The 27,992-nt window shown below is 47.4% G+C and overlaps 1 protein-coding gene and 1 long non-coding RNA gene across 16 annotated transcripts in view; one reads left to right on the top strand and one right to left on the bottom strand.

The window, feature by feature from the left end:
* LOC308484612 overlaps positions 1-27,992 on the bottom strand; it is a 190,423-nt gene that overhangs the window by 27,905 nt on the left and 134,526 nt on the right. The gene's annotated exons all lie outside the window — the stretch shown is intronic.
* On the top strand, positions 17-27,642 carry LOC308484488 (uncharacterized protein). 15 transcript variants are annotated; one of them, XR_013989926.1, is made up of 9 exons: positions 17-294; positions 6,648-6,698; positions 11,460-11,487; positions 11,986-12,016; positions 14,578-14,635; positions 17,340-17,377; positions 22,566-22,685; positions 23,205-23,235; positions 27,368-27,494. XR_013989926.1 is itself a non-coding variant. In XM_081019493.1 (9 exons), exons 2-9 carry the CDS (start codon positions 5,562-5,564, stop codon positions 27,527-27,529), a joined length of 453 nt encoding a protein of 150 aa, XP_080875619.1. In that variant the 5' UTR covers positions 4,064-4,171; positions 4,464-5,561; the 3' UTR covers positions 27,530-27,615. The 15 variants fall into 15 exon arrangements, 14 of the variants coding, with proteins under 14 accessions (XP_080875612.1, XP_080875624.1, XP_080875616.1 ...); XM_081019493.1 differs by lacking the exons at positions 17-294; positions 22,566-22,685 and adding exons at positions 4,064-4,171; positions 4,464-5,615 and having other exon boundaries at positions 27,368-27,615; XM_081019486.1 differs by lacking the exon at positions 22,566-22,685 and having other exon boundaries at positions 27,368-27,635.

The following is a 27,992-nucleotide window of genomic DNA, read 5'->3' as shown; positions in this document are numbered from 1 at the left end:
CAAACGCTTTCTATGCCGGGTGATGCGATGTAGCTTCAGAGCTGGGGCTCCGTTAAGCAGCTAGGGTTACCAGCTTCTTTTTCTGATGCAGCTCCTCTGCTTTTCACCCTGCCCTGCCCTGAGAAAAGCGTTGTCGATGGGCTTCGGTGATTTGAGACTCTTCTCACGGTGGTTTTGCAGGGGACGTTCCTGCTCATCTTTCGGAGTCAAAGGCCTGGAGGTCTCCCCAAAGACATGCCCTGGCTGGGGAAGGACAGCAGCTCAGCGACAGAGCACTTCCCTTGCGGGCAAAAGGTCCTGAGTTCGAATCCTGCCAACGGCTCCTGGTGATGTTGATTAGTCGTTTAGTCGTGTCCGACTCTACGTGACCCCCTGGACCAGAGCACGCCAGGCACTCCTGCCTTCCACTGCCTCCCGCAGTTTGGTCAAACTCATGTTTGTACCTTCGAGAACACTGTCCAACCATCTCGTCCTCTGCCGTCCCCTTCTCCTTGTGCCCTCCATCTTTCCCAACATCAGGGTCTTTTCCAGGGAGCCTTCTCTTCTCATGAGGTGGCCAAAGTATTGGAGCCTCAGCTTCAGGATCTGTCCTTCCAGTGAGCACTCAGGGCTGATTTCCTTCAGAATGGAGAGGTTTGATCTTCTTGCAGTCCATGGGACTCTCAAGAGTCTCCTCCAGCACCAGAATTCAAAAGCATCAACTCTTTGGTGAGCAGTCCTCTTTATGGTCCGGCTCTCGCTTCCATACATCACTAACTGGGAAAACCATAGCTTTAACTATACGGACCTTTGTTGGCAAGGTGATGTCTCTACTTTTTAAGATGCTGTCTAGGTTTGTCATTGCTTTTCTCCCAAGAAGCAGGCGTCTTTTAATTTTGTTGCTGCTGTCACCATCTGCAGTGATCATGGAGCCCAAAAAAGTAAAATCTCTCACTGCCTCCATTTCTTCCCCTTCTATTTGCCAGGAGGTGATGGGCCCAGTGGCCATGATCTTTGTTTTTTTGATGTTGAGCTTCAGACCATATTTTGCACTCTCCTCTTTCACCCCCATTAAAAGGTTCTTTAATTCCTCCTCACTTTCTGCCATCAAGGTTGTGTCATCTGCATACCTGAGGTTGTTGATATTTCTTCCGGCAATCTTAATTCCGGCTTGGGATTCATCCAGCCCAGCCTTTCGCATGATGAATTCTGCATATAAATTAAATAAGCAGGGAGGCAATATACAGCCTTGCCATACTCCTTTCCCAATTTTGAACCAATCAGTTGTTCCATATCCAGTTCTAACTGTAGCTTCTTGTCCCACGTAGAGATTTCTCAGGAGACAGATGAGGTGATCAGGCACTCCCATTTCTTTAAGAACTTGCCACAGTTTGCTACGGATATCCTGTCTGAAGCCCTGGAGAACCACTGCCGGTCAGTGTTGACAAGACTGAACTAGATGACCAGTGGCCCGACTTGTTGTGTTACACACACCATAGGTACAAAGTGCACACGGCATCCCTCTTGGGAACTGTAGTTTTACGTGTGCTGAGAATTGTAACTCCGCGAGGGGTAAACTACGGTACCCAGGATGCTTTGGGGGGAAGCCCTGCACTTTAAATGTGAGCTGTATAAAGCACATTTAAAACACACGATTTCCCCCAAAGAACCCTGGGGAACATAGTTTAAGAGCGCTGGGAATTGTAAGCCAGTGAGGGGTAAACTACAGTTCGCAAGATTCTTTGGGTATAGTGATGCGCTTTAAATACCTTCCTTAAAGGTAAAGGTAAAGGGACCCCTGACCATTAGGTCCAGTCGCGGACGATTCTGGGGTTGCGGCGCTCATCTTGCTTTATTGGCCAAGCGTACAGCTTCCGGGTCATGTGGCCAGCATGGCTAAGCTGCGTCTGGCGAACCAGAGCAGCGCACGGAAACGCCGTTTACCTTCCCACTGGAGCGGTACCTATTTATCTACTTACACTTTGACGTGCTTTCGAACTGCTAGGTTGGCAGGAGCAGGGACCGAGCAATGGGAGCTTACCCCGTCGCGGGGATTCGAACCGCTGACCTTCTGATCGGCAAGTCCTAGGCTCTGTGGTTTAACCCTTCAAATACCTTCCTTATGTTCCTATAATTGCATCATTGGTTGTGAGGGGGTGGGAAAGGAATATCCCCTCCCATCCCCAATATATGGAGTTCTGAACTTCTTGGAGGAATATTATGTTGACTTCCTGGACCTACAAGGAGCTCAGGGCGGCTGACCTAATTCTCCCCTGCTTTTAACCTCACAACCAGAGCCTTGTGTGACTGGCTCAAAGCCAGCTTCCTGGCTTTGGGGGAATTCGAGCCTCCGTCTCCTCAGTCTTGGCCCAACACCCTAGGCTGCCCTGGTTTTGAACAAATCCACACTTTTTCAGGAAACTGAGAGCTTTTCTGAGCATGCGCTGACTGCCTCTTCATCACCCAGGAGCCTCTCAGTGGCAGAAAAATGTGGCTTCCTAGACACTTATAGGGTGTGGCTTGCAAACCTGAGTCCCAATAATTCGGACTCGGTTCAAAAAATGAGAACACAAAATCTCCAAGTGTCCCTATTTTCCAGGGACAGTCCCGGATTTACAGAAGCCGTCCTGGTTTCTGATTTGATCCGAGAATGCCCTGCTAAAGAGAAAAGTAACTGTTAAGTTGTGGGTGAACATATCAGACAACACAGCAATTCTTCAAACAGCTCTTGTTTATTCACAGGCCAGAACAGAACCGAACTGAAGTGTTTAGCCAGCCTGCTTATATAGAGCTCCACTACAATGCAACAGTAACAATTTTCTATAACTAGCCAATCACTGAACGTCACTTTCAATTCCTTATTTGCATATGTGGACCTGAGTGAAAACTATCTACAGTATCCCCCTGCTGGCCCAGGGTGAGAACTTCAGTACATAACAGTAACTATACAACCTTTAGAAGACATCTGAAGGCAGCCCTATATAGGGACGTTTTTAACGTTTAATGTTTTATTATGTTTTTATATATGTTGGAAGCCACTCAGAGTGGCTGGGGCAACCCAGTGAGATGGCTGGGGTATAAATAATAAAATTATTGTTAATATTATGGTTATGATTATGGAATAGGACGTCCCTATTTTCATCGGGAAAATGTTGGAGACTTTGAGAACGTCTAAGTCCAAGTTGGATTCAGTGCTCCGCTTTTTCCCCTTCATCATTTTCAATCCTCCTCCTTCCTTCTCCCTTTCCCATGACAGGGTCTCGCCCTCCGTTTACTCTGCCTGGGATTCCACACCCAAATCCTATACATCTCTCCCCGCCCCATTCCTATGGCTACGAGCGTCAGCCACACCGCAGGCCATAGCGGTTGCCATGGCGATGGAGGTTGTGGCATCTTTCTGGCCCAGGCAAACAAGGCCTCTGCCCTCTCCTGGCCTTTTCCCAATCTCCTTCCCCACTCAGTTGTTGGACAGGGAGACGGACGGGGAACCAGGGGGCGAATAATTTGGGGCGGAAGGGGTTAGCTGTCTGCCAGGATCCAGGACAGGCGAAAGTCTTGAGACAGGTTTTCGGCAGCATGGATACTATTGGCACAAAAACGGAAGCAAGAAGAATTACCGACGAAAGAAGAATGGCAAATGAAATCAATGATGCAGAATTGGATAAACTAACAGGGAGGATTCGAAACCTGCGGAACCAGAGATTCTTAGAAGACTGGAGTAAATATTTGAAAAGCAATTGTAACCAACATATTACGCTAGTAGGACTGCGAGAAGTTCTGTAAGGAGGATTATATGAAATATTGCAAAGATGACTATGAAGAGAATTATTAGTTAATGATATTAAGAGTAATAGAGAAATTAAGAAATGCAGAATAAGTGATAAAGAACGGAAAATCTTCAGGGGTTGTTGACAGAAGTCTAAAATATTGTGTAAGATAAGAAGTTATGTTAAGTGGCTGTTGGAAATGATATGTTAAAAAATTAATAAAAGTGTGTGTGTGTGTGTGTGTGTGTGTGTGTGTGTGTGTAAAGTCTTGAGGCAGGTTTTGAAACCTAGTGTATCACTAAAATATAGTGAGGCAGGGGGAGAAATTGAGAAGGCGTTTAACCGGAATTTCTCAAGACGCATCTCAAGTTTTATTGGTGAGGTCACCTCACCTTGAGGAAAAGGATGTCGTAGAGTTGGAAAAGGTACGAAAAAGGGCAACCAAAACGGTCAATACTTTTTTGAGGCTCTCCTATGAGGAAAGATCGCAGCATTTGGGACTTTTTCACTGAGAGAAAAGGTGCGTAAGAGGCGATACGGTAAGAAATTTGTGAGTTTGTGCCGGGCACAGGAAAACTGGACAGAGAAAACGCTTTCTCCCTCTTTCATAAGACCAGAACTCGTGAGAAACCCAGCAAAGCTGAATGTCGGAAGATTCGGGGCAGATAAAAGAAAGCACATCTTCATGTAGTTAAACTGCGGAACTCTCTCCCACAGGAAAACAGCAGTCGCTACCAACTTCGAAAAAGAATCAGACTGATCCATGGAGGATGGATGTCAACAGTGGAGGAAAAGCCCATCCATATCTCCCCCCCCCAAATGTTTTTATTGAGATTTAAGAACACCAACACCAACCAACAAAAACATCAAGTCTTATTACATATATCCTACTTTATGCTCGATAGAGCCGTTGACTTCCGTCCTTCCCTTCCATAAGTTTTCTTATTCCAACCTATAATTCACAGTTTCATTGGTTAAAAATTACTCCATGACATAAGATTTAATTCAATCCTGCCAACGTTTTCATATTTCTACAGTTCTCACTTATATAAACCATAAATTTACTCCATTCTTTTTGGTACTTCGTCTCCTCCTGACTGCGAATTCTGTGTGTCAATTTTGTCATTTCAGCGTATTCAACCAGCTTCATCTGCCATTCCCTTACAGTCGGAATCTCCTGTAACTTCCACTTTTGGGCTATCAAAAATCTAGCTGCTGTTGTTGCATACAGATATAATCTTTGGCCTGTCTTCTTAATATCTTCTCCCACCAAACCTAGCAGAAATTCTTCCGGCCTTTTTGGAAAAGTATATTTAAACATCTTTTTTAGCTCATTATAGATCGATTCCCAAAACTCTTTTATTTTGTTACATGACCACCACATGTGGTAAAAATCGCCGTCCTTTTCCTTGCAGGAAAAGCCCATCCATATCAATGTTTCCCTGGCACTAGAAAGGTTTCCTCGCCGCTGGTTTAGCAGGCAAGTGCCAAAACATTCAGTCCTGCACCTAAGATGCACAGAGACCATCGGTCCTTCTTCTCCCCTGCCTCTGAAGGTACCCAAAAGCCATGTCTCCGTAGGATGTTATATTTATTTGTCAAAAATAAACCCTCAAGTCTCCTATGACATCACGGGCACAGTCACAAGGCAAGATGGAGGGGCACTGAGTGCTGAGGGCAACAGGTACCCGCTTAGTGAGGAACTCCCAAGACCAGCCCAGATTGTGGCTGTAGGTTGAGAGGAGAAAAACTGGGCCATCTTATGGGAGCGTGGCATCCTTTGCTCACGGTGCTTTCTGCATGTAGCTGCCCACCATGGCGGAGCGAGGGAGAAGGCTTCTCTTACTGGAACAGAGGAATCAGAACCTGGTGAGCATCCTTCGGAATAAAAATAATAATAATGTTGCTGTTGTTTAGTCGTTTAGTCGTGTCCGACTCTTCATGACCCCATGGACCAGAGCACGCCAGGCACACCTGTCTTCCACTGCCTCCCGCAGTTTGGTCAAACTCATGCTGGTAGCTTCGAGAACACCATCCAACCATCTCGTCCTCTGTCATCCTTGTGCCCTCCATCTTTCCCAACATCAGGGTCTTTTCCAGGGAGTCTTCTCTTCTCATGAGGTGGCCAAAGTCTTGGAGCCTCAGCTTCAGGATCTGTCCTTCCAGTGAGCACTCAGGGCTGATTTCCTTCAGAATGGAGAGGTTTGATCTTCTTGCAGTCCATGGGACTCTCAAGAGTCTCCTCCAGCACCAGAATTCAAAAGCATCCATTCTTTGGCGATCAGCCTTCTTTATGGTCCAGCTCTCACTTCCATACTTCACTACTGGGAAAACCATGGCTTTAACTATACGGACCTTTGTTGGCAAGGTGATGTCTCTGCTTTTTAAGATGCTGAATAATAATAATAATAATAATGTATTATTTGTACCCGCCCATCTGGCTGGGTTTTCCCCAGCCACTCTGGGCGGCTTCCAAGAAAGATTAAAAATACATTACAATGTCACACATTAAAAACTTCCCTAAAGATGGCTGCCTTCAGATGTCTTCTAAATGTCAGGTAGTTGTTTATCTCTTTGACATCTGATGGGAGGGCGTTCCACAGGGCGGGCGCCACCACCGAAGTTTAACCATCTGTGGTTTAACCATCCGCGTCCCCCCAATAGCCACATACTGTCATATATAAAAGGATGCTAAATATGGACATCAGGTTTCAGCAAATGTTTGAGCATTCAAGGAATAATTGAGGGTATTCAACATCAGCTTTATCAGCTGAACGTTTCGGAGGGAAATCTGGAAACAAATTTATTACAGCAAAGAATATATATATTTTTGAGAAAGGTGTTATGGGATCTCATGTTTCCTCTCCTGTTCATTGTTTATTTTTTTCAATTTTCCTACAGATGGAAAAGATCAGATCCCTTCAGAAAGCCAACGCAAACTTGCGGCAAATGGTGAGCACCGTAAAACAGCTCAGAGGGATAAGGGGAGAGAAAAGGCGCTTTAAGGGATGCGGGTGGCGCAGTGGGTTAAACCACAAAGCCTAGGACTTGCCGATCAAAAGGTTGGCGGTTCGAATCCCCGCGATGGGGTGAGCTCCCGTTGCTCGGTCCCTGCTCCTGCCAACTTAGCAGTTCGAAAGCACGTCAAAGTGCAAGTAGATAAATAGGTACCACTCCGGCGGGAAGGTAAACGGCGTTTCCGTGCACTGCTCTGGTTCACCAGAAGTGGCTTAGTCCTGCTGGCCACATGACCCGGAAGCTGTACGCCGGCTCCCTTGGCCAGTAAAGCGAGATGAGCGCCGCAACCCCAGAGTCGGTCCCGACTGGGCCTAATGGTCAGGGGTCCCTTTACCTTTACCTTTACCTTTAAGAGGCCTCTTGGCATACCATGAGTGGCAGATCTATAGCTTAGCAGTGGAACATCTGCTTTGCAAGCAGAAGGTCACAGGTCTCATCCTGGCAGCATCTCTAGGCAAAGCTGGGAGAGAAGCCAGACTGTAACCCCAGAGATCTGTAGAGACAATACAGTACCTCTGGTTACATACACTTCAGGTTACAGACTCAGCTAACCCAGATATAGTACCTCAGGTTAAGAACTTTGCTTCAGGATGAGAACAGAAATTGTGCTCCTGCGGCGCGGCGGCAGCAGGAGGTCCCATTAGCTAAAGTGGTGCTTCAGGTTAAGAACAGTTTCAGCTTAAGAACGAACCTCCGGAACGAATTAAGTACTTAACCTGAGGTACCACTGTACTGAGCCAGGTGGAGAAACAGTCAGACTTGGTAGAAGAAGAAGAAGAAGAAGAGTTTGGATTTGATATCCCGCCTTTCACTCCCTTTAAGGAGTCTCAAAGCGGCTCACATTCTCCTTTCCCTTCCTCCCCCACAACAAACACTCTGTGAGGTGAGTGGGGCTGAGAGACTTCAAAGAAGTGTGACTGGCCCAAGGTCACCCAGCAGCTGCATGTGGAGGAGCGGAGGCGCGAACCCGGTTCCCCAGATTACATGACTACCGCTCTTAACCACTACACCACACTGGCTCTCTGGCTCACCACACTGGTACAAGTCAGCTTATGGCAGAGACATTGCTTCCTGTCATTTCGGTCACTGGGGCACATACGAGCCACATCCCAGGGGCCGTAGGGGCTTAAACCCCCACAATAAAATATTTGAGTGGCCCGGGGGCCCACAAAGTGGATGGGCAGCCCCATTAAAATGGTGTGCGCGCACTGCGTCATGTGATCAATTATGTGCTGTGGAGCTTACCTGGGCCCCCACAATACTTCATTCAAGTTGGCAGCCCTGCTGGGGAAGCACCTCTTTGGTTGTTCCTCGTGAGAGCAGCCGCCGAGACCACATAACACTGGTCTTGAAAGACCTACATTGGCTCCCAGTACGTTTCCGAGCACGATTCAAAGTGTTGGTGCTGACCTTTAAAGCCCTAAACGGCCTCAAAGGCCCAGTATACCTGAAGGAGCGTCTCCACCCCCATCGTTCAGCCTGAGGTCCAGCTCCGAGGGCCTTCTGGCGGTTGCCTCCCTGCGAGAAGTGAGGTTACAGGGAATCAGGCAGAAGGCCTTCTCAGTGGTGGCACCTGTCCTTTGGAACGCCCTCCCGTCAGATGTCAAGGAAATAAACAACTACCTGGCTTTTAGAAGACACCTGAAGGCAGCAGTGTTTAAGGAAGTTTTTAATGTTTGATCACATTATTATTATTATTATTATTATTATTATTCTGTTGGGAGCCGCCCAGAGTGCCTGGGGAAACCCAGCCAGTTGGGCAGGGTATAAACGATAAATTATTATTATTATTATTATTATTATTATTATTATTATTCCTGGATCGCTGTGTCCAGGGGAGGCTGGTCCATCTCGATGAAGAGGAAATTCCCACCAACCTGCTTTCTTACACCTCGCTTCACTCGGGGTGGTTTTGCCCATCATTGGCTCTCTGGCTCCACCTAGTGTTGACCTCCCTGCCTTCCACCCTATCTGCCCCAGGGGGTGCCAGCTACATCTGCCAGCACCCCTCAGCTCAAAGCCCAGTGACTGTAGCATCAGCCATTATAACCTGGACAGCTGGTTCAAGTTATTTGGCTGCCTGAAGCAAAGGACAAGATGGCACCCGCTGTCCATGCCACTTGTAGAAGCCAGCCGGATGGGCCATTGAATCCCACCTGGACTTTGGCTGCAGGTTGGCATCTTTCACTGCATCTGAGGTGGGAAGGGTCTCCATCGCCACCACGTGCTCCACATCAATACCTGCTGCCAGAGGCAGACTCCTCACTCTTTCTTACAACAGGGCTGGCCCTCATCAGCAGAGATTTTTCTGTGGGAATGTTAAGGATAGTGTTATTGTTTAGTCGTTTAGTCGTGTCCAACTCTTCATGACCCCATGGACCAGAGTATGCCAGGCACTCCTGTCTTCCACTGCCTCCCGCAGTTTGGTCAAACTCATGTTAGTAGCTTCGAGAACACTGTCCAACCATCTCTTCTCTGTCATCCCCTTCTCCTTGTGCCCTCCATCTTTCCATCATACTTATACGTTGTGTTTAAATCTACTACTAGCTTCAAACTGTTATTCTTAGCAGAATACACACGTTTTTCATTTCAACTCTTGAGTAGGAATTATTCCTTATATTGAAACTTTTGGCCAAAGTTCTTGATATATCCTTCTCCATCTTTCCCAGCATCAGGGTCTTTTCCAGGGAGTCTTCTCTTCTCATGAGGTGGCCAAAGTCTTGGAGCCTCAGCTTCAGGATCTGTCCTTCCAGTGAGCACTCAGGGCTGATTTCCTTCAGAATGGAGAGGTTTGATCTTCTTGCAGTCCATGGGACTCTCAAGAGTCTCCTCCAGCACCAGAATTCAAAAGCATCAACTCTTCGGCAATCAGCCTTCTTTATACTCCAGCTCTCACTTCCATACATCACTACTGGGAAAACCATAGCTTTAACTATATGGACTTTTGTTGGCAAGGTGATGTCTCTATCCTTCCTTCACTCATGCTAGTAAGTGATGTAGCAGAGCAGATTTCCCTCAAAATAGCTGGAGGTTAGTTTGGAGATTTGTTTGAATCTCTTAAATGTAAAAGTAAAGGGACCCCTAACCATTAGGTCCAGTCGTGGCCGACTCTGGGGTTGCGGCGCTCATCTCGCTTTATTGGCTGAGGGAGCCGGCGTACAGCTTCCGGTTCATGTGGCCAGCATGACTAAGCCGCTTCTGGCGAACCAGAGCAGTGCACGGAAACGCACAGAATCTCTTAGTTAAGATTAATTTCCCTTTTGACCCCTCTTAAAAGAATAAAGACACCAGAGTCTTTCTGTGTAAAGAAACAAAAAGCTCACTCACATTTCAGTTCACGATATGATCGCTGAAAGGCAGGCTTTTCTTAGTACAGTGGTACCTCAGGTTACATACGCTTCAGGTTACAGGCGCTTCAGGTTACAGATTCTGCTAGCCCTGAAATAGTACCTCAGGTTAAGAACTTTGCTTCAGGATGAGAACAGAAATCGTGCTCTGGTGGCGTGGCAGCAGCAGGAGACCCCATTAGCTAAAGTGGTGCTTCAGGTTAAGAACAGTTTCAGGTTAAGAACGAACCTCCGGAACAAATTAAGTACTTAACCCGAGGTACCACTGTAGTTACATAAACAAAGTGAGTTCATCTCATGTGGAGACTGAACTCACACAGCAAAATTACCGTACATTTTCGTGCTAGCAGTGTGCTAGCAATGGTAGCTGGCACTCCCTGGGGCAGATAGGTTGGAAGGCAGGGAGGTCAACACTGGGTGGAGCCAGAGAACCAATGATGGGCAAAACCACCCCGAGTGAAGGGAGGTGTAAATAAGAAAGCAGTAAGTAAGAGCGGCATGGCAGCAAGAGAGAGAACGAGTCAACAGGAAGTCAAAACTAGACTGCAAGTGAGGAAATGGCTGCATGGCTCTGTTCTTTTATGGAGTCAGCCAGAGCCACGCTCATCTCCCAGATGACATGCAGGGGAAGGAAGTTCCACACCAGTGGAACAGAAAGTTACACTGACTTGATGTCCTCCTGCTTGTTCCCATGCTAGGGAAACAAGGAATGTTGCATTTGACTGTAGCAATGGATTACATCTCACATTATCACTGTCTACCTTTCCGCAGGGCCTGCAAGACAGAGCTGTTCCGCCTGGCCTTTGGTTTGGACTCAGTCTGACCCTTATGTTTCCCTCCCCTTATGGTTTTGATCTATGGGCTACCGTATTTTTTGCCCTATAAGACTCGCTTTTTCCCTCCAAAAAAGTAAGGGGAAATGTGTGTGCGTCTTATGGAGCGAATGCAGGCTGCGCAGCTATCACAGAAGCCAGAAGAGCAAGAGGGATCGCTGCTTTCACTGCACAGCGATCCCTCTTGCTGTTCTGGCTTCTGAGATTCAGAATATTTTTTTTCTTGTTTTCCTCCTCCAAAACAAAAACTAGGTGCGTCCTATGGTCTGGTGCATCTTATAGAGTGAAAAATACGGTACTTTTAAAATGAGGCTGCAATTTAAATTGCATTTTAACCTGTATTTTAAATTGGTCCCGTCCCCCCCATTATGTTTTTACTGTAATTTTACTGTTGTTAGCCACCCTGACCCGGCTCTGGCCGGGAAGGGCGGGGTATAAATAAATTATTATTATTATTATTATTATTATTATTATTATTATTATTAACCAAGTTCCTCTTCTCCTGACCTTTGCAGAATTCAAGGCTAAGGGAGGAAAATGAAGGTGAGACGTTTTGCTTCCCTGCAAGATTGGAAAGACCAGCCTCCTGGCTGCGGTGGGAAGAGAACCGGATGGGCAGGGAAGCGACCAACTTGTTTTGAGGACCAGACTTGCGAAGACGATTTGGTCCTGCCGTGGCGTCTTTCCCATAAACCCATGGAGAGGTTTGGTTCACCAGCTGAGCGTCCTGGTCAGGTCCTCCCCCTTCTCAACAGGTCATCCAGGGCCGGACTTAACTTGAAGCTATTTGCTAGGATTCTCCCAACTCAGTTAATTCCAAACTAGCTCTGGATTTAGTGGGAAACAGGAGCATCCCACCCACTGATGCTGTTGGTGTCCAACTCCCATCAGCCCCTGGTCAGTGGTCAAGGGAATGATGGGAGCTGAAGTCCAGCAATATCCGGAGAGCAGCTTGCTCCAGACAGATTCTTAGTTAATAGTCACCAATCTTGTCCTAGGAGAATTTGCCTTTTTTTACTATCTTTCCTTTCTCTCCTTCAGTTTTCAAGTCAACAGAAGAAATCTTACTTAGGTATTTCTGATTTATGTATTTGCTTGTTTATTGATGTGGGGCATTGTTATGTACTGAGTTGAATAGGATCCAAAAGGCAGCAGTCTGATTGGTCCTAGAACAATAGGATCCAGAATGCAGCAGTCTGATTGGTCCTAGAAAAATAGGATCCAGAATGCAGCAGTCTGATTGGTCCTAGAACAATAGGACCCGGAATGCAGCAGTCTGATTGGTCCTAGAACAATAGGACCCAGAATGCAGCAGTCTGATTGGTCCTAGAACAATAGGACCCAGAATGCAGCAGTCTGATTGGTCCACAGGAGCCACCCAATCCAGCTCCAGGTGGAAGTGAATCCGCAACCTCATTGGCCTACAGGTGAATCCCGGAATTAGCCAATCACGTGGGGTCCATTGTGTAAATAACATATATAAAGCAGACATTCTGGGGGAACTTCCATTCCTCCTCACCACTATGAGCTGAATAAAGAGCATGAAATCCACTCTCGACTCCTGAGTATATGTCAGGCATCAACATAAAAACCACAATATATATAATCAGAATAAAAACAACAGCCCAATAAAATATGCATATATTTAAAAATTCAAACTTATATGCTCTTTAAGGGTGGGGAACCCAACATACGTTTATTGAAATTATTAATATGTCACTTTTCTAGTCAAAAGATTGAAACCAGTTAGGGATGAACTTTCAGGCGACAGTGTTAATCCTAAATGTGGGTGTCTGCTGCTCTCTTGCCATCTGTAAGCAGGTCAAGGAAAACAGCATCCACCCATTAAAAGCCTTGGATATTTTTTTTAAGAGAAGGGGGGTGGGGAAAGGAAGAGGAGGAATTGTGTTTCAGTGGTAGAGCTTTTATCCTGAAGGTAAAGGTAAAGGTAAAGGTAAAGGGACCCCTGACCATTAGGTCCAGTCATGGCCGACTCTGGGGTTGCGGCGCTCATCTTGCTTTACTGGCCGAGGGAGCCGGCGTACAGCTTCCGGGTCATGTGGCCAGCATGACTAAGCCGCTTCTGGCGAACCAGAGCAGCGCACGGAAACGCCGTTTACCTTCCTGCCGGAACGGTACCTATTTATCTACTTGCACTTTGACGTGCTTTCGAACTGCTAGGTGGGCAGGAGCTGGGACCGAGCAACGGGAGCTCACCCCGTCGCGGGGATTCGAACTGCCGACCTTCTGATTGGCAAGTCCTAGGCTCTGTGGTTTAACCCACAGAGCCACCCACATCCCTTTATCCTGAAGAGTCCTGCCTAAATCCTCGGAGAGCCACTGCCAGCCAGTGCAGGCGGTATCAAGTTTGATGGATCAATAATCTGAACTCACACCTCTTAACCCTGCTGCCAGCCAGTGTAAACATGGAGTGTTTGTCTTGCATTTATCCTGACTGGCTTGTGGGATATTTGCATATCTTCCTGTAAATGTGCTTATCAGATTTTCAGTGCATTGCCCATCAATTTCCAGACCACAGAAAGTCTATTATTATTATTATTATTATTATTATTATTATTACAGTGGTGCCCCGCAAGGCGAATGCCTCGCAAGACGGAAAACTCGCTAGACGAAAGAGTTTTCCGTTTTGGAGGTGCTTCGCAAAACGAATCTCCTATGGGCTTGCTTCGCAAGACGAAAATGTCTTGTGAGTTCCTGCAGGGGTTTTTTCCTTTCCCCCTTTTTCTAAGCCGCTAAGCCACTTATCCGCTTATCCGCTAAGCCGATAAAAGCGCCAATAGCGCTAATCCGCTAATCCGTCAATGGGCTTGCTTCGCAAGACGAAAAAACCGCTAGACGAAGAGACTCACAGAACGGATTCTTTTCGTCTTGCGAGGCACCACTGTATTATTAGTTTGCTGTTTTATAGGCACTTCTAAGCTATCATTTATTTGCAGGAGTAATTCAGTCACACACCAGTCTGCTTAGATTAATTAAAGCGCTCTGTTGGCCTAGCACAACAAATCCACTTTTTTTTAATGACGTTAAGAAAGAAAGAAAGAAAGAAAGAAAGAAAGAAAGAAAGAAAGAAAGAAAGAAGTCAAGGTAGATGTGGAGCAAATGTTCCTTGCCGTGTAACCGCCCCGTCAACAAATCGGAACAAATGCTCAATAAAAACCAGATAGAATATACCGTATTTTTTGCTCTATAAGACTCACTTTTTCCCTCCTAAAAAGTAAGGGGAAATGTGTGTGCGTCTTATGGAGCGAATGCAGGCTGCGCAGCTATCCCAGAAGCCAGAACAGCAAGAGGGATTGCTGCTTTCACTGCACAGCGATCTTGCTGTTCTGGCTCCCGAGATTCAGAATATTTTTTTTCTTGTTTTCCTCCTCCAAAAACTAGGTGCGTCTTGTGGTCTGGTGCGTCTTATAGAGCGAAAAATACGGTAGCTTCCTTGTGAAGTTGGTGCAAGCAGACCAGGATGAATGTCTGGCGTAGGAGGTGTGCAAGCGCTTCAGATCAATTTGAAAGGTGGAAACTTAAAGTTCCCGTATGCCCTTGAATACAGCCAGGAAAAATGCTGCCTTTTGCCCATCCACTCATCCGAAACCCCCGCCCTTCCTTGACTTTCAGAGACAACGACAAGATCAAGAAGAAAGTTCAACAGCTGAAGGAGCTTCAGGAATCTCTGGTGAGTCGTCCCTGGCACTGCCATTCTTCACACAGGACCCTGGGATCTTTATGCTAGGCGAGGAGGGAGGCCAACCAAAGACACAGAAGGGAACAGGCAGAAATATGACCCGTGGCCTCATCCCCGCTGGCAGCAGCGAAGAGCAGAAATAAATCCCGGGGTGGCATTCTAAGGCAAGCATATGCATGTGAAATATATTCGGAGTCAAGTGTGGATTTCATGCTCTTTATTCAGCTCGTAGTAGTGAGGAATGGAAGTTCCCCCGAAATGTCTGCTTTATATACATTATTTACACAATGGGCCCCACGTGACTGGCTAATTCTGGGATTCTCCTGTAGGCCAATCAGGTTGCGGATTCACTTCCACCTGGAGTTGGATTGGGTGGCTCCTGCGGACCAATCATACTGCTGCATTGTTCTAGGACCAATCAGACTGCTGCCTTTTGGATCCTATTGTTCTAGGACCAATCAGACTGCTGCATTCTGAATCCTATTGTTCTAGGACCAATCAGACTGCTGCCTTTTGGATCCTATTGTTCTAGGACCAACCAGACTGCTGCATTCTGGATCCTATTGTTCTAGGACCAATCAGACTGCTGCATTCTGAATCCTATTGTTCTAGGACCAATCAGACTGCTGCCTTTTGGATCCTATTGTTCTAGGACCAACCAGACTGCTGCATTCTGAATCCTATTGTTCTAGGACCAATCAGACTGCTGCATTCTGGATCCTATTGTTCTAGGACCAACCAGACTGCTGCCTTTTGGATCCGATTCAACTCAGTACATAACAAGGGCCCAACCCCCCTGCCTGAAATTCAGATAGGCTGCTGCCAGTAATCTGACTGTTTCGCTGGAATCTGCTTCAGCACAACCCATAGATTAGAAAAATGCACAAGGAGCAGTGGTCATAAGGATATGAGTGGCTACATATCCTTAAGACCAGTGAAACAGTCAGATTATCCGGGATCACTGTCCTATGTTGTTATTCACTTACTACTTCGGCCCCTGAACGCCTAAAAAGTTTTACTGCTTAGCCCACAGGATAGCATCTATTACTTTGTTTCAACCATAGACTTATTATACTTTTACGGACTTTCAAAGATTGACAGGTGTGTGTTCATTTGATTTCAAATATATTAGAGAATTTACAAGTGTACAGTTTGTTTTTGTTGTACTAAAACATGTATATTATGCAATAAGAATTGCAGTGCTATCTAGTATACTGGTCATCGTGTTGCTTGTGTTGTTTGTTGTGTTAAGTTTGCAACACAGGGGTTTGTTGTTCTTTAATGGTAGGGCACGCAGGTGGCACTGTGGGTTGAACCACAGAGCCTAGGACTTGCCGATCAGAAGGTCGGCGGTTCGAATCCCTGCGACAGGGTGAGCTCCCGTTGCTCAGTCCCTGCTCCTGCCAACCTAGCAGTTCGAAAGCACACCAGTGCAAGTAGATAAATAGGTACCGCTCCGGCGGGAAGGTAAACGGCGTTTCCATGCGCTGCTCTGGTTCGCCAGAAACGGCTTTGTCATGCTGGCCACATGACCCAGAAGCTGTACGCCGGCTCCCTTGGCCAATAAAGCGAGATGAGCACCATAGCCCCAGAGTCGGTCACGACTGGACCTAATGGTCAGGGTTCCTTTTACCTTTACCTAATGGATGCACAACCTGACTGTCTGCAAGGGATTCCTACACGGCAAGGTTGATGTTGTCAGCCATCATGTCATGTTTGCAGACATCTTTGCAACGTGGAGTTGGTCTGCCAACGGACCTGGGGCCTGAAGGCAACTCCTCGTAGAGTACTTCCAGAGACCCCCGAGCACCAATATTTCGGGACCCGAAGCCCCTTCTGCTTCCATAGTTGACGCCCCTGCTTCCAATGTAGTCCAGCAAAACACAGGTTCAAAACCCGTGTGGTGTTGCAGATACAGTGTTACCTTGGGCTACAAACACTTTGGGTTACAGACTCCGCTAACCCAGTAGTAATACCTCGGGTTAAGAACTTTACCTCAGGATGAGAACAGAAATCACGCGGCAGCGGTGGCGGGAGGCCCCATTAGCTAAAGTGGTGCCTCAGGTTAAGAACAGTTTCAGGTTAAGAACGGACCTCTGGAACGAATTAAGTTCTTAATCCGAGGTACCCCTGTAGTTGTATTCCGTCTCACCATGGAATATTTTTTGAGGTCTAAAATAATAAACGGTGGCCCAGAAATCTTGGGTGCAGACCTGCCTCAATACAAACCTTTAAATACCGTATTTTTCGCTCTATAACACGCACCAGACCATAACACGCACGTAGTTTTTAGAGGAGGAAAACAAGAAAAAAAATATTCTAAACGAAATAGTGGATATATGATTTTTGTGGTTCATGCTGTGGCCACAGACATGTGATCTGACAGTGAGTTTGGAGTAGCCCAATGCAAAAATCCTGAGGATCCATGTGGATCCATGCATTGTAACCACGGAGGAGGGAAGGAAGGGGAACCATGGATCCTCTGCTCACGACTGCAGCAGATCCCCTCCGCCACCCGCAGGCATTCGCTCCATAATACGCACAGACATTTCCCCTTACTTTCTAGGAGGAAAAAAGTGAGTGTTATGGTGCAAAAAATACGGTATATTGCTTCCTGGAGTGACTTGATTTCTACAAGCGCTGACTGCACTTAGCGGCCGTTTTTCTGATCAACTCTTTCTCTCCTTCTTTACAGCAAGACGATATTTATGTTCTCGAAGAGCAGCTGTGTACGTAAGTCAATCGCGAGTCCTTGGCTTGAGGCTGCGTTTTCAACCCCCTCACCTCCCTTTCCTTTTAAGCAACCTGGTCTGAAACGACTCTTTTAAAATACTGTTTTCTCATATGCTGTGAACTTGGGGCTAGGATGTGAGGAGACCAGGATTCACTAAGCGACGTTGAGCCAGTTGCTCTCTGCTAACCTAATCTAACCTACCTCACAGGGTTGTCGTTGGGATAAAATGGGGAGGGGGAGACCCGTGTACACCTTGCTGGGCTTTTGGTGGAAAGGCGGGGTAGAAATTTAATAAATTTATTTAACATAAACAAACATATGCAATAATGAATAAGATGATTTGGGGTTTCATTCGAAATGTTTGCTCAAGCCTTTTGGGTGGGCTGGGTTTTAAATTGCAAACGGTTTATTAAATACAGTGGTACCTCGGGTTACATAGGCTTCAGGTTACATAGGCTTCAGGTTACAGACTCCGCTAACCCAGAAATTGTACTTCAGGTTAAGAACTTTGCTTCAGGATGAGAACAGAAATCGTGTTCCGGCAGCGCGGCGCCAGCAGGAGGCCCCATTAGCTAAAGTGGTGCTTCAGGTTAAAAACAGTTTCAGGTTAAGAACGGACCTCCAGAAAGAATTAAGTACTTAACCCGAGGTACCACTGTAAAGGACTGAAAGCAAAATCTGTGTGATAGGCCACGATCCATGCCCGAATCGTATGCACATCATCGTTCCCCTTAATTTTGGGCGGGTGCGCATTTGTGTGTTTGCACGGGAGAATGTTCCGGAACTGGTAGCACGCGAAGGAAATGTTTCATTTTCGAAATGATTTTTTTTTTACCTGCGACATTTCAAAAATCGTTTGGGGACCCTGGCCCTTCAAATTCCTCCGTCTGTATGTGTGCTCACGTACGCACCACACACACACACACACACACACACACACACACATGGGGCAGGGGAAAACAGACTTGATTTTGAGATCTAATGCAACCTGGCATCTGGTCCTCAAATACAACTCGCATTTCCAAGGAGAAGGAAGCGAAGAGGCGCCCACGGTTCAGTGATCTTCCTTATGCACTCCTTGTTAGCAGATGCTGAGTGGAAGGACAGAGAGAGAGAGAGAGAGAGAGAGAGAGAGAGAGAGAGAGAGAATGTCCCTGGAGTGAGAGGCAGTTGCCTAATGACTATCAAAACAAAATGGAACTTATTTATAGCTTAGGTTCCAGGGACGGAGAGGGCGTTTCTGCGTCAGGAGTAGATTTAGTTTTCCATTTAAAATAGGGCTACCGTATGTCCGGAATATCGCGGACCTTCGCTCGTCGAAAATGATGTCCGGGAAAACCCAGGAGCAAGGCAGCCCATATCGAACTGTTGGGGTGGGGGTTTTTTTTTGGCAATTCTCTTTAAAAATAGCTCAAAAACTTCATTTTTTTTGCGGTGGGAGGGGAGGGGGTAAAGATTTTGCAAAAGAAAGCTCCGCAACTTTTCCACTTTTTGAAATATGGCAGCCCAGTTCAAAATATTCCTTATCCACTCTCCACCATATAAGGGCCCAGGACAGGTTATAACAATATAATGTATCAAAACGGATAAAACTGTTGCAATTATTATTATTATTATTATTATTATTATTATTTAAGAAAAGGAAATCCGTTCCTGCCAGAACAGAACAGTATACATTGAGTGAAAGCAGCAGTATGTGTGTGCTTTTGTGTGTCCCACCCCGCAGAAAACAAAATGCCTTAACTGACCGGGATCAAGAGGTGTGCATTCACAGAAGCAGCAGAGCCTCACAGGGCGCTGCTGAAATTTTAAAAGCCCAAAGTCTGTCACTGCAAACAGCAAAAGCTGCATGACGAAGGTACCAGACTCACCTCTGGGGGGAAGGAGTTTCATAATTTGGGAGCCAACACAAAGACCGACAAGAAAAGATGCCCACGAGATGCTGTTGAAGGACCCATTTAAAGTGTTACCATACACAGAAGCCATAATTACATTCACAAAATGTTTAGGGGTTATGTGTACCCCCGCGTCCCCCCAGAAAAAAGGCAACGGTGTAATGCGATCAATTACCGTATTTTTCGCTCTATAGGACGCACTTTTTCCCCTTCAAAAATGAAGGGGAAATGTGTGTGCGTCCTATGGAGCGAAGACGCCATAGCCCTGCGACCCTCTCCCGGCTGGAGAGGTGACGCGCGGCTATGGCAGGAGCCTCTCCGCTGCGCCTTTCCGCTGCTCCCTGACCTGCTCTTTGGGGCTGGTGGTGGGCTTCCCCCCGCCAGCCCCAAAGAGCAGGTCGAAAGGAACCTGAAGCACACTGACCCCTCTCACTCTCCAGGCTTCCAAGGTAGCCGCCTGAACGTACCTTAAACGGCACCTTGTTTTAGAGCGGGAAAACAAGAGGGGGAAAGTTCTCCCCCTCTCTGCGCAGCGCCTCCTGCCGCTTCGCTGAAGGGGCGCTGGGCAGAGAGGGGGAGAATTTTTTTTCCTTGTTCTCCCCCCTCTAAAACAAAGTGCGTCCTATTGTCCGGTGCGTCCTATGGTGCGAAAAATACGGTATGTGGGCCGTGGCTTATCTTTTGTTGTTGTTTAGTCATTTAGTCGTGTCCGACTCTTCGTGACCCCCTGGACCAGAGCACGCCAGGCACTCCTGTCTTCCACTGCCTCCCACAGTTTGGTCAAACTCATGTTGGTAGCTTCGAGAACACTGTCCCACCACCTCATCCTCTGTCGTCCCCTTCTCCTTGTGCCCTCCATCTTTCCCAACATCAGGGTCTTCTCCAGGGAGTCTTCTCTTCTCATGAGGTGGCCAAAGTATTGGAGCCTCAGCTTCAGGATCTGTCCTTCCAGTGAGCACTCAGGGCTGATTTCCTTCAGAATGGGGAGGTTTGATCTTCTTGCAGTCCATGGGACTCTCAAGAGTCTCCTCCAGCACCATAATTCAAAAGCATCCATTCTTCGGTGATCAGCCTTCTTTATGGTCCAGCTCTCACTTCCATACATCACTACTGGGAAAACCATGGCTTTAACTATACGGACCTTTGTTGGCAAGGTGATTCTCTGCTTTTTAAGATGTTATCTAGGTTTGTCATTGCTTTTCTCCCAAGAAGCAGGCGTCTTTTAATTTCATGACTGTTTATCTAACCCCCCCATATTTTATTCAAGTTGGCCCCCCTGGTATCATATCACGATAAACCGCCATGGCTTCTTCCCTGAAGAATTCTGGGAAGTGTAGTTCGTTAAAGGTGCTGCGAACTGCCTGGGGGCACGTGTTCTCCTCAGAGAGCTAAAATCCCCCAGAGTTCCCCGTGAAAAGGGATTGATTGGGAAACCACTCTGGGAACGGTAATCAGGGTCTCCTAACAACTCTCATCGCGCTTAACAAACTAATAGGTTATTGTATTTTAGTGTTTTGTTGGAAGCCGCCCAGAGTGGCTGGGGGGACCCAGCCAGATGGGCGGGGTATAAATAATAAATTATTATTATTATTATTATTATTATTATTATTAGGCCTGGGGGGCCAGATCCGGCCCAATCGCCTCCTCAATCCTGCCCACAGACGGTCTGGGAATCAGCGTGTTTTTACACGAGTAGAATGTGCCCTTTTATTTAAAATGCATCTCTGGGTTATTTGTGGGGCATAGGAATTTGTTCATTCTTTTTTCAAAATATAGTCCGGCCCCCCACATGGTCTGAGTGATGGTAGACTGGCCCATGGCTGAAAAAGTTTGCTGACCCCTGATCTATGGGGCAGTCCCTCCGCCCGCAAGAAAACATATCTCCCAAGTTCTCCCTGCCAGGTACAGTTCTCTCCCTCTCCTTACACCTCTGGTTTCCCAACCCCTTCCTTGCGGCATTCTTATTCTCCCCCCTCCCCAATTTTCCCTTTCTCTGTAAGAAACCCCCCCTCCCGCTTCCAGCCTCCCCCCACTCCTTTTCGGTCTCATTTGCTTTTTCACCCCATGGGCATAGCCAGGATTTTTTCACCCCATGGGCGTAGCCAGAAGGGGGACAGAACCTCCGTTTACTATGTATTTTTATTGATTGGGGGGGCAGCTGCCCCTCCCTGCCCTCCCCTGGCTACACCCGTGCCCCCTCCAATCAAGTATATAAATAAAAATTCTTAGCTAGCTGACCGATTGCGTCGCAGATAACTCGGTTCTGTCCCCTCTGACATAAAGCCTCTCTCTCCCTGCCCCCCCCCTAAATCCTGGCTAAAGCCTGGCTATACCAACTGCACTGGCTCCCAGTGGAGCACAGGGTCAGGTTTAAGGTGTGAGTTTTGACCTTTAAAGCCCTATGTGGCCTAGGACCCACGTACCTACGGGACCGCCTCTCCTGGTACGCCCTGTGGAGGACCTTAAGGTCCGCAAATGACAACATTTTGAAGGTCCCAGGTCACAAGGTGGTTAGATTGGTCTCAACTAGGGCCAGGGCCTTTTCAGTACTGGCCCCGACTTGGTGGAACGCTCTGTCACAAGAGACCAGGGCCCTGCGGGACTTGACATCTTTCCGCAGGGCCTGCAAGACAGAGCTGTTCTGCCTGGCCTTTGGCTTGGACTCGGTCTGACCCTTATGTTTCCCTCCCCTATGGTTTTGATCCATGGGCTACTTTTAAAATGAGGCTACATTTTAAATTGCATTTTAACCTGTATTTTAAATTGGTCCCCCCCCTCTCTTTTTCCCCTATTATGTTTTTACTGTGATTTTATTGGTGTTAACCGCTCTGAGCCCAACTCTGGCCGGGGAGGGTGGAGTATAAATAAAAAATTATTATTATTATTATTATTATTATCCATGTTTAACCCTCATTTCCCGGACCAGATATGTGGGTCCTGTCCCCACACAAACTCTTGTCCCACTTTGGAACCCCTTCTTAACCAGCCTGACACTGCCCACATTTTCCTTCTTGGGGTATACAGTGGTACCTCGGGTTAAGAACTTAATTTGTTCCGGAGGTCCGTTCTTAACCTGAAACTGTTCTTAACCTGAAGCACCATTTTAGCTAACTGGGCCTCTCGCTGCCACTGCACCACCGCCGCACAATTTTTGTTCTCATCCTAAAGCAAAGTTCTTAACCCGAGGTACTATTTCTGGGTTAGCGGAGTCTGTAACCTGAAGCGTCTGTAATCTGAGGTACCACTGTATATAAATGTGTGTGTGTGTGTGTGTGTGTGTGTGTGTGTGCAGGCAGGACATCCTAAATGGGACCAGCCTGTCCCCAAATTCCTACTGACATTGAGCATCTCCTCCCCTCCTTTCCTGCCTGTCGCGAGGGATTGCTATGCTCTGGAGTCATTTCAGCACCAGGTAATGATAATAAACAAACAAAGGTAAAGGTAAAGAGACCCCTGACCGTTAGGTCCAGTCGTGGTCAACTCTGGGGTTGCGGCGCTCATCTCGCTTTACTGGCTTCCGGGTCACGTGGCCAGCATGACTAAGCCGCTTCTGGCGAAATAGAGCAGCGCACAGAAACGCCGTTTACCTTCCCGCCAGAGCGGTACCTATTTATCTACTTGCACTTTGACATGCTTTCAAACTTCTAAATTGGCAGAAGCAGGGACCGAGCAACGGGAGCTCACCCCATCACGGGGATTCGAACCGCCGACCTTCTGATCGGCAAGTCCTAGGCTCTGTGGTTTAACCCACAGCGCCACAAACAAACAAACAAACAACCCCCCACCTGACCTGTATTTTGTCTGAAGAAAGGTGGCAACCCCTGGGTGAATCGGGTTTAGTACTAATAAATTTGCACCTCTACTCTGGTCCTAGTTTTGCAGCTGACTTCTGTTCTCTCCAAATGTCCTTTCCTCCCCCCCCCTCCCCCAGGTTCCTGTACTTGCCAAGGGGAGAACAAAAGGTAGGGCTGTTTTATGCCTTCTGGTGTGACTTTATCGATTACACAAATAACGAGGCATATGGTAAAACGGTGCCTATAGTCTGGAGCACGGTTTGGAGTTCGTGAAGCACATCTTATTTTTCCTTTCCCCTTTCCTATAAATTCTAATCGCTACTGATCCAAAATACCAGCCACCAGTCTAAGGAACACACAGTAATAGACATCATTTCATATCAGTAGCAACCGTAATAATTTTGGTATACACACCTTGACGCAATGTTGTTAACACATTCAGAAATGTTTATTGTTTAATTTCTGTTCTGTTTCTGTTGAATTTCTATTTTTATTTCTAATTGTTGTTTAATTTCTGTTTCCATGTAAACTGTCGTTACGTTGTACACTCCAGTGCAAAGATATATCTCAGTGCCACCGCGCTTAAAGTTGAAAACAGTTTAAAGATGAAAATAAATAAATAAATAAATAAATAAATAAATAAATAAAACCTACATTACAAAAGACTTCCCCTATTCTCAAATCTCTTCTTCCTGTCCCAAACCAGTGTTTTTCCCTTTCCTGGATCAGCCTGCACGTGATCCTAGTACATTTGTGGCGATGCATTCCTTAGTGATTGTAACGGTGTGAAGGCTAAACTACAGGGCCCAGAATTCTCTGAGTGAAATAATGTGCTCCGAATGTGCTTTAAATTCAAATTTAGCACAATTCAAAGTGTTGGTGTTGACCTTTAAAGCCCTAAACAGCCTCGGTCCTGTATACCTGAAGGAGCGTCTCCACCCCCATCGTTCAGCCCGGACACTGAGATCCAGCACCGAGGGCCTTTTGGCGGTTCCCTCATTGCGAGAAGTGAGGTTACAGGAAACCAGACAGAGGGCCTTCTCGGTAGTGGCACCCACCCTGTGGAACGCCCTCCCTTCAGATGTCAAAGAGATAAACAACTACCTGACATCCAGAAGACATCTTAAGGCAGCCCTGTTCAGGGAAGTTTTTAATGTGTGACATTTTAGTGTGTTTTTTGTCTCTGTGGAAGCCGCCCAGAGTGGCTGGGGAAACCCAGCCAGATGGGCGGGGTACAAATAAATTGTTGTTGTTGTTGTTGTTAAAGGTCTGACTTTGAGAACAGCTTTGCCTGGGACACAGATTCTGTTTCCCATAAGAGTTCCCTTGCTTGCAGTGTGGCGTAGTGGTTAAGAGAGGTGGTCTCGTAATCTGGTGAACCGGGTTCGCTTCCCCACTCCTCCACATGCAGCTGCTGGGTGACCTTGGGCCAGTCACACTTCTCTGAAGTCTCTCAGCCTCACTCACCTCACAGAGTGTTTGTTGTGGGGGAGGAAGGGAAAGGAGAATGTTAGCTGTTTTGAGACTCCTTCGGGTAGTGATAAAGCGGGATATCAAATCCAAACTCTTCTTCTTCTTCAATTGGCTGGAATGTGTATATTTGCATTCATTTCCCCACCACCATGTCAATAAAATCACGGGGCACAATTTGGGTTGACAAGAGTTCTGGATTTTGCATGTTACTGGCAGATGGCGGATTTTTGGAAGCAGGGTTTCCTGCGCTCGCAACCTTTGTGAGTCCTAGGAAGTTGAAGAGGTTATGCGCTAGGAACCATTCTCCTCCTGGAAACGCCTAGTCCAATTAATGTCGCATTTCGACCTCGGATGCCCCCACTTCCAAAAGCTTTGCACACTGCTCCTGAAACATCCAAGGCTGTTGAACCGAAAGGAGAGTGGTTGGCGTCACGAAAGACCCTGCTCTCTGTCCTACCCCATCCATTTTTCTAACTTCACAGCCGCACCATATATCTAAAGCACATTTAAGGCGCGTATCTTTCCCCAAAGAATACTGGGAACGGTAAGATAAAGGGACCCCTGACCATTAGGTCCAGTGGCGGACGACTCTGGGGTTGCGACGCTCATCTCGCTTTACTGGCCGGGGGAACCGGCGTACAGCTTCCGGGTCATGTGGCCAGCATGACCAAGCCGCTTCTGGCGAACCAGAGCAGCACACGGAAATGCCGTTTACCTTCCCGCTGGAGCGGTACCTATTTATCTACTTGCACTTTGACGTGCTTTTGAACTGCTAGGTTGGCAGGAGCAGGGACTGAGCAATGGGAGCTCACCCCGTCATGGGGATTCGAACTGCTGACCTTCTGATCAGCAAGTCCTAGGCTCTGTGGTTTAACCCACAGCGCCACCCACGTCCCTACTGGGAATGGTAGTTTTCCCCTAACAGATTTATAATTCCCGGCAATCTTAGCAAACTAACAGATTTATAATTCCCGGCAATCTTAGCAAACTACAGAATTCTTTGGGAGGATTCGTGCACTTTAAATTCACTTTATACACCTCACATTTAAGGTGCATGACTTCCTCCGAAGAATCCTGGGAACTGTAAAGGTAAAGGTAAAGGACCCCTGGATGGTTAAGTCCTGTCAAAGGCAACTATGGGGTTGCGGTGCTCATCTCGCTTTCAGGCCGAGGGAGCCGGCGTTTGTCCGCAGACAGCTTTCCAGGTCACGTGGCCAGCAGGACTAAACTGTTTCTGGCGCAACGGAATAACATGATGGAAGCCGGAGCGCAAGGAAACGCCATTTACCTTCCCGCTGCAGTGATACCTATTTATCTACTTGCACTGGTGTGCTTTCGAACTGCTAGGTTGGCATGAACTGGGACAGAGCAACGGGAGCTCACCCCGTCACAGGGATTCGAACCGCCAACCTTCTGATTGGCAAGCCCAACACTATTATACTTATTTTATGATTACTATTTATTAAATTTGTATGCTGCCCTTCATTCAAAGATCCCAGGGCATCCCAAACCCTCGGTGGGTTAGGAACTTCCCCTGCATGCAAAGTCAGACTCTGGCGGATTGAGCGGTCAAGACCAAGAGTAGGTCCAGCGGTCAAGAAGGCAGTTTCTGCATGTGCTATAGAGGGGAGTGAGGGGCAGGTGGGACTCGTCCACCCCGGAAGAGAGCCCATTTCTGATCCTAAACCTCTGCTGCCTTGCGGGATAATAATAATAATATAATAATTTATTATTTATACCCCGCCCATCTGGCTGGGTTTCCCCAGAAGTATTAAACAAAGTATTAAAATACAGTGGTCTGTTAAAAATTAAAAGCTTCCCTAAACAGGGCTGCCTTCAGATGTCTTCTAAAAGTCTGGCAGGTGTTCTTCTCTTTGACATCTGGTGGGAGGGTGTTCCACAGGGCAGGTGCCACTACTGAGAAGGCCCTCTGCCTGGTTCCCTGTAGCTTTGCTTCTCGCAGTGAGGAAACCACCAAAAGGCCCTCAGTGCTGGACCTCAGTGTCTGGGCTGAATGATGGGGATGGAGACGCTCCTTCAGGTATACTGGACCGAAGTCGTTGAGGGCTTTAAAGGTCAGCACCAGCACTTTGAATTGTGCTCAGAAGCGTACTGGGAGCCAATGTAGATCTTTCAAGCCGGTGTTATGTTGTCTCGGCAACCGCTCCCAATCACCTGTCTAGCTGCTGCATTCTGGATTAATTGTAGTTTATTGGTCACCTTCAAAGGTAGCCCCACGTAGAGCGCATTGCAGTAGTCCAAGCGGGAGATAACCAGAGCATGCACCACTGGCGAGACAGTCTGCGGGCAGGGAGGGTCTCAGCCTGCGCACCAGATGGAGCTGGGAGACAGCTGCCCTGGACACAGAATTAACCTGCGCCTCCATGGACAGCTGTGAGTCCAAAATGACTCCCAGGCTGCGCACCTGGTCCTTCAGGGGCACAGTTACCCCATTCAGGACCAGGGAGTCCTCCACACCTGCCCGCCCCCTGTCCCCCCAGAACAGTACTTCTGTCTTGTCAGGATTCAACCTCAACCTGTTAGCCGCCATCCATCCTTTGGGAGAAGGCTCAGGAGTAGACCCTACACAAATCCGGAGTCCCTAAGGCGGTTGGCTGGCGCCTTGTACGCCTCCTCCCAGCAATTCCTTCATCCCAGCTGGTGCCAAATGTCTTGCTCTGCTATCCTTTGGACCACATCAGCGAGGCCCAGAGGCAGGGATCTTGCAGTCTGGCCTTTGCAGATTAAACCGTGGGGAATTGAGAGCGGTTGCTGCGTCTTAATTAGCACAGATGGGGGCTAATCACTCCTTTCCGTTTCTCCTCAGACGAGAAAACACCGAGCCACTGAGCCTGTGACGAGGTCAGAGCCAGCGGAGAGATCAACCCCAGCTCTTTGCCACTGTGGGATGCAAACAAAAGCTTCTGGAATAAACTCTTGTCTTCTGTTTGCGATTTTTGGATTAGGAAGGGTGGCTCTGAAGTTCTGACGTGTGAGGCTAGCCTTCTGAAGGAGGCATGGGCAGTTTACCCGACGGGAAGCAGAGCTTGCTGCCCCCGCCCCCCCCCCCCCGATCCCTGTCCAGTTTGAATCCTCTGCCAACAGCCACACCCCAGTGGTAAGGACAGCTGCTTGGCAGGCAGAAGGGCTGAAATATACTCAGGGGCGAGAGTGGATTTCATGCTCTTTATTCAGCTCATAGTGGTGAGGAGGAAATGGAAGTTTCCCCAGAATGTCTGCTTTATATAGATTATTTACACAATGGGCCCCACGTGATTGGCTAATTCCGGGATTCACCTGTAGGCCAATCAGGTTGTGGATTCACTTCCACCTGGAGCTAGATTGGGTGGCTCCTGTGGACCAATCAGACTGCTGCATTCTGGACCCTATTGTTCTAGGACCAATCAGACCGCTGCATTCTGAATCCTATCGTTCTAGGACCAATCAGACTG

The sequence above is a fragment of the Podarcis pityusensis genome (assembly GCF_964106645.2).
Source record: "Podarcis pityusensis genome assembly, chromosome: 8".
NCBI classification, from domain to species: domain Eukaryota; kingdom Metazoa; phylum Chordata; class Lepidosauria; order Squamata; family Lacertidae; genus Podarcis; species Podarcis pityusensis.
Note: the sequence above shows the minus strand (reverse complement) of the source record. Positions and strands in the feature narration are given on the sequence as shown.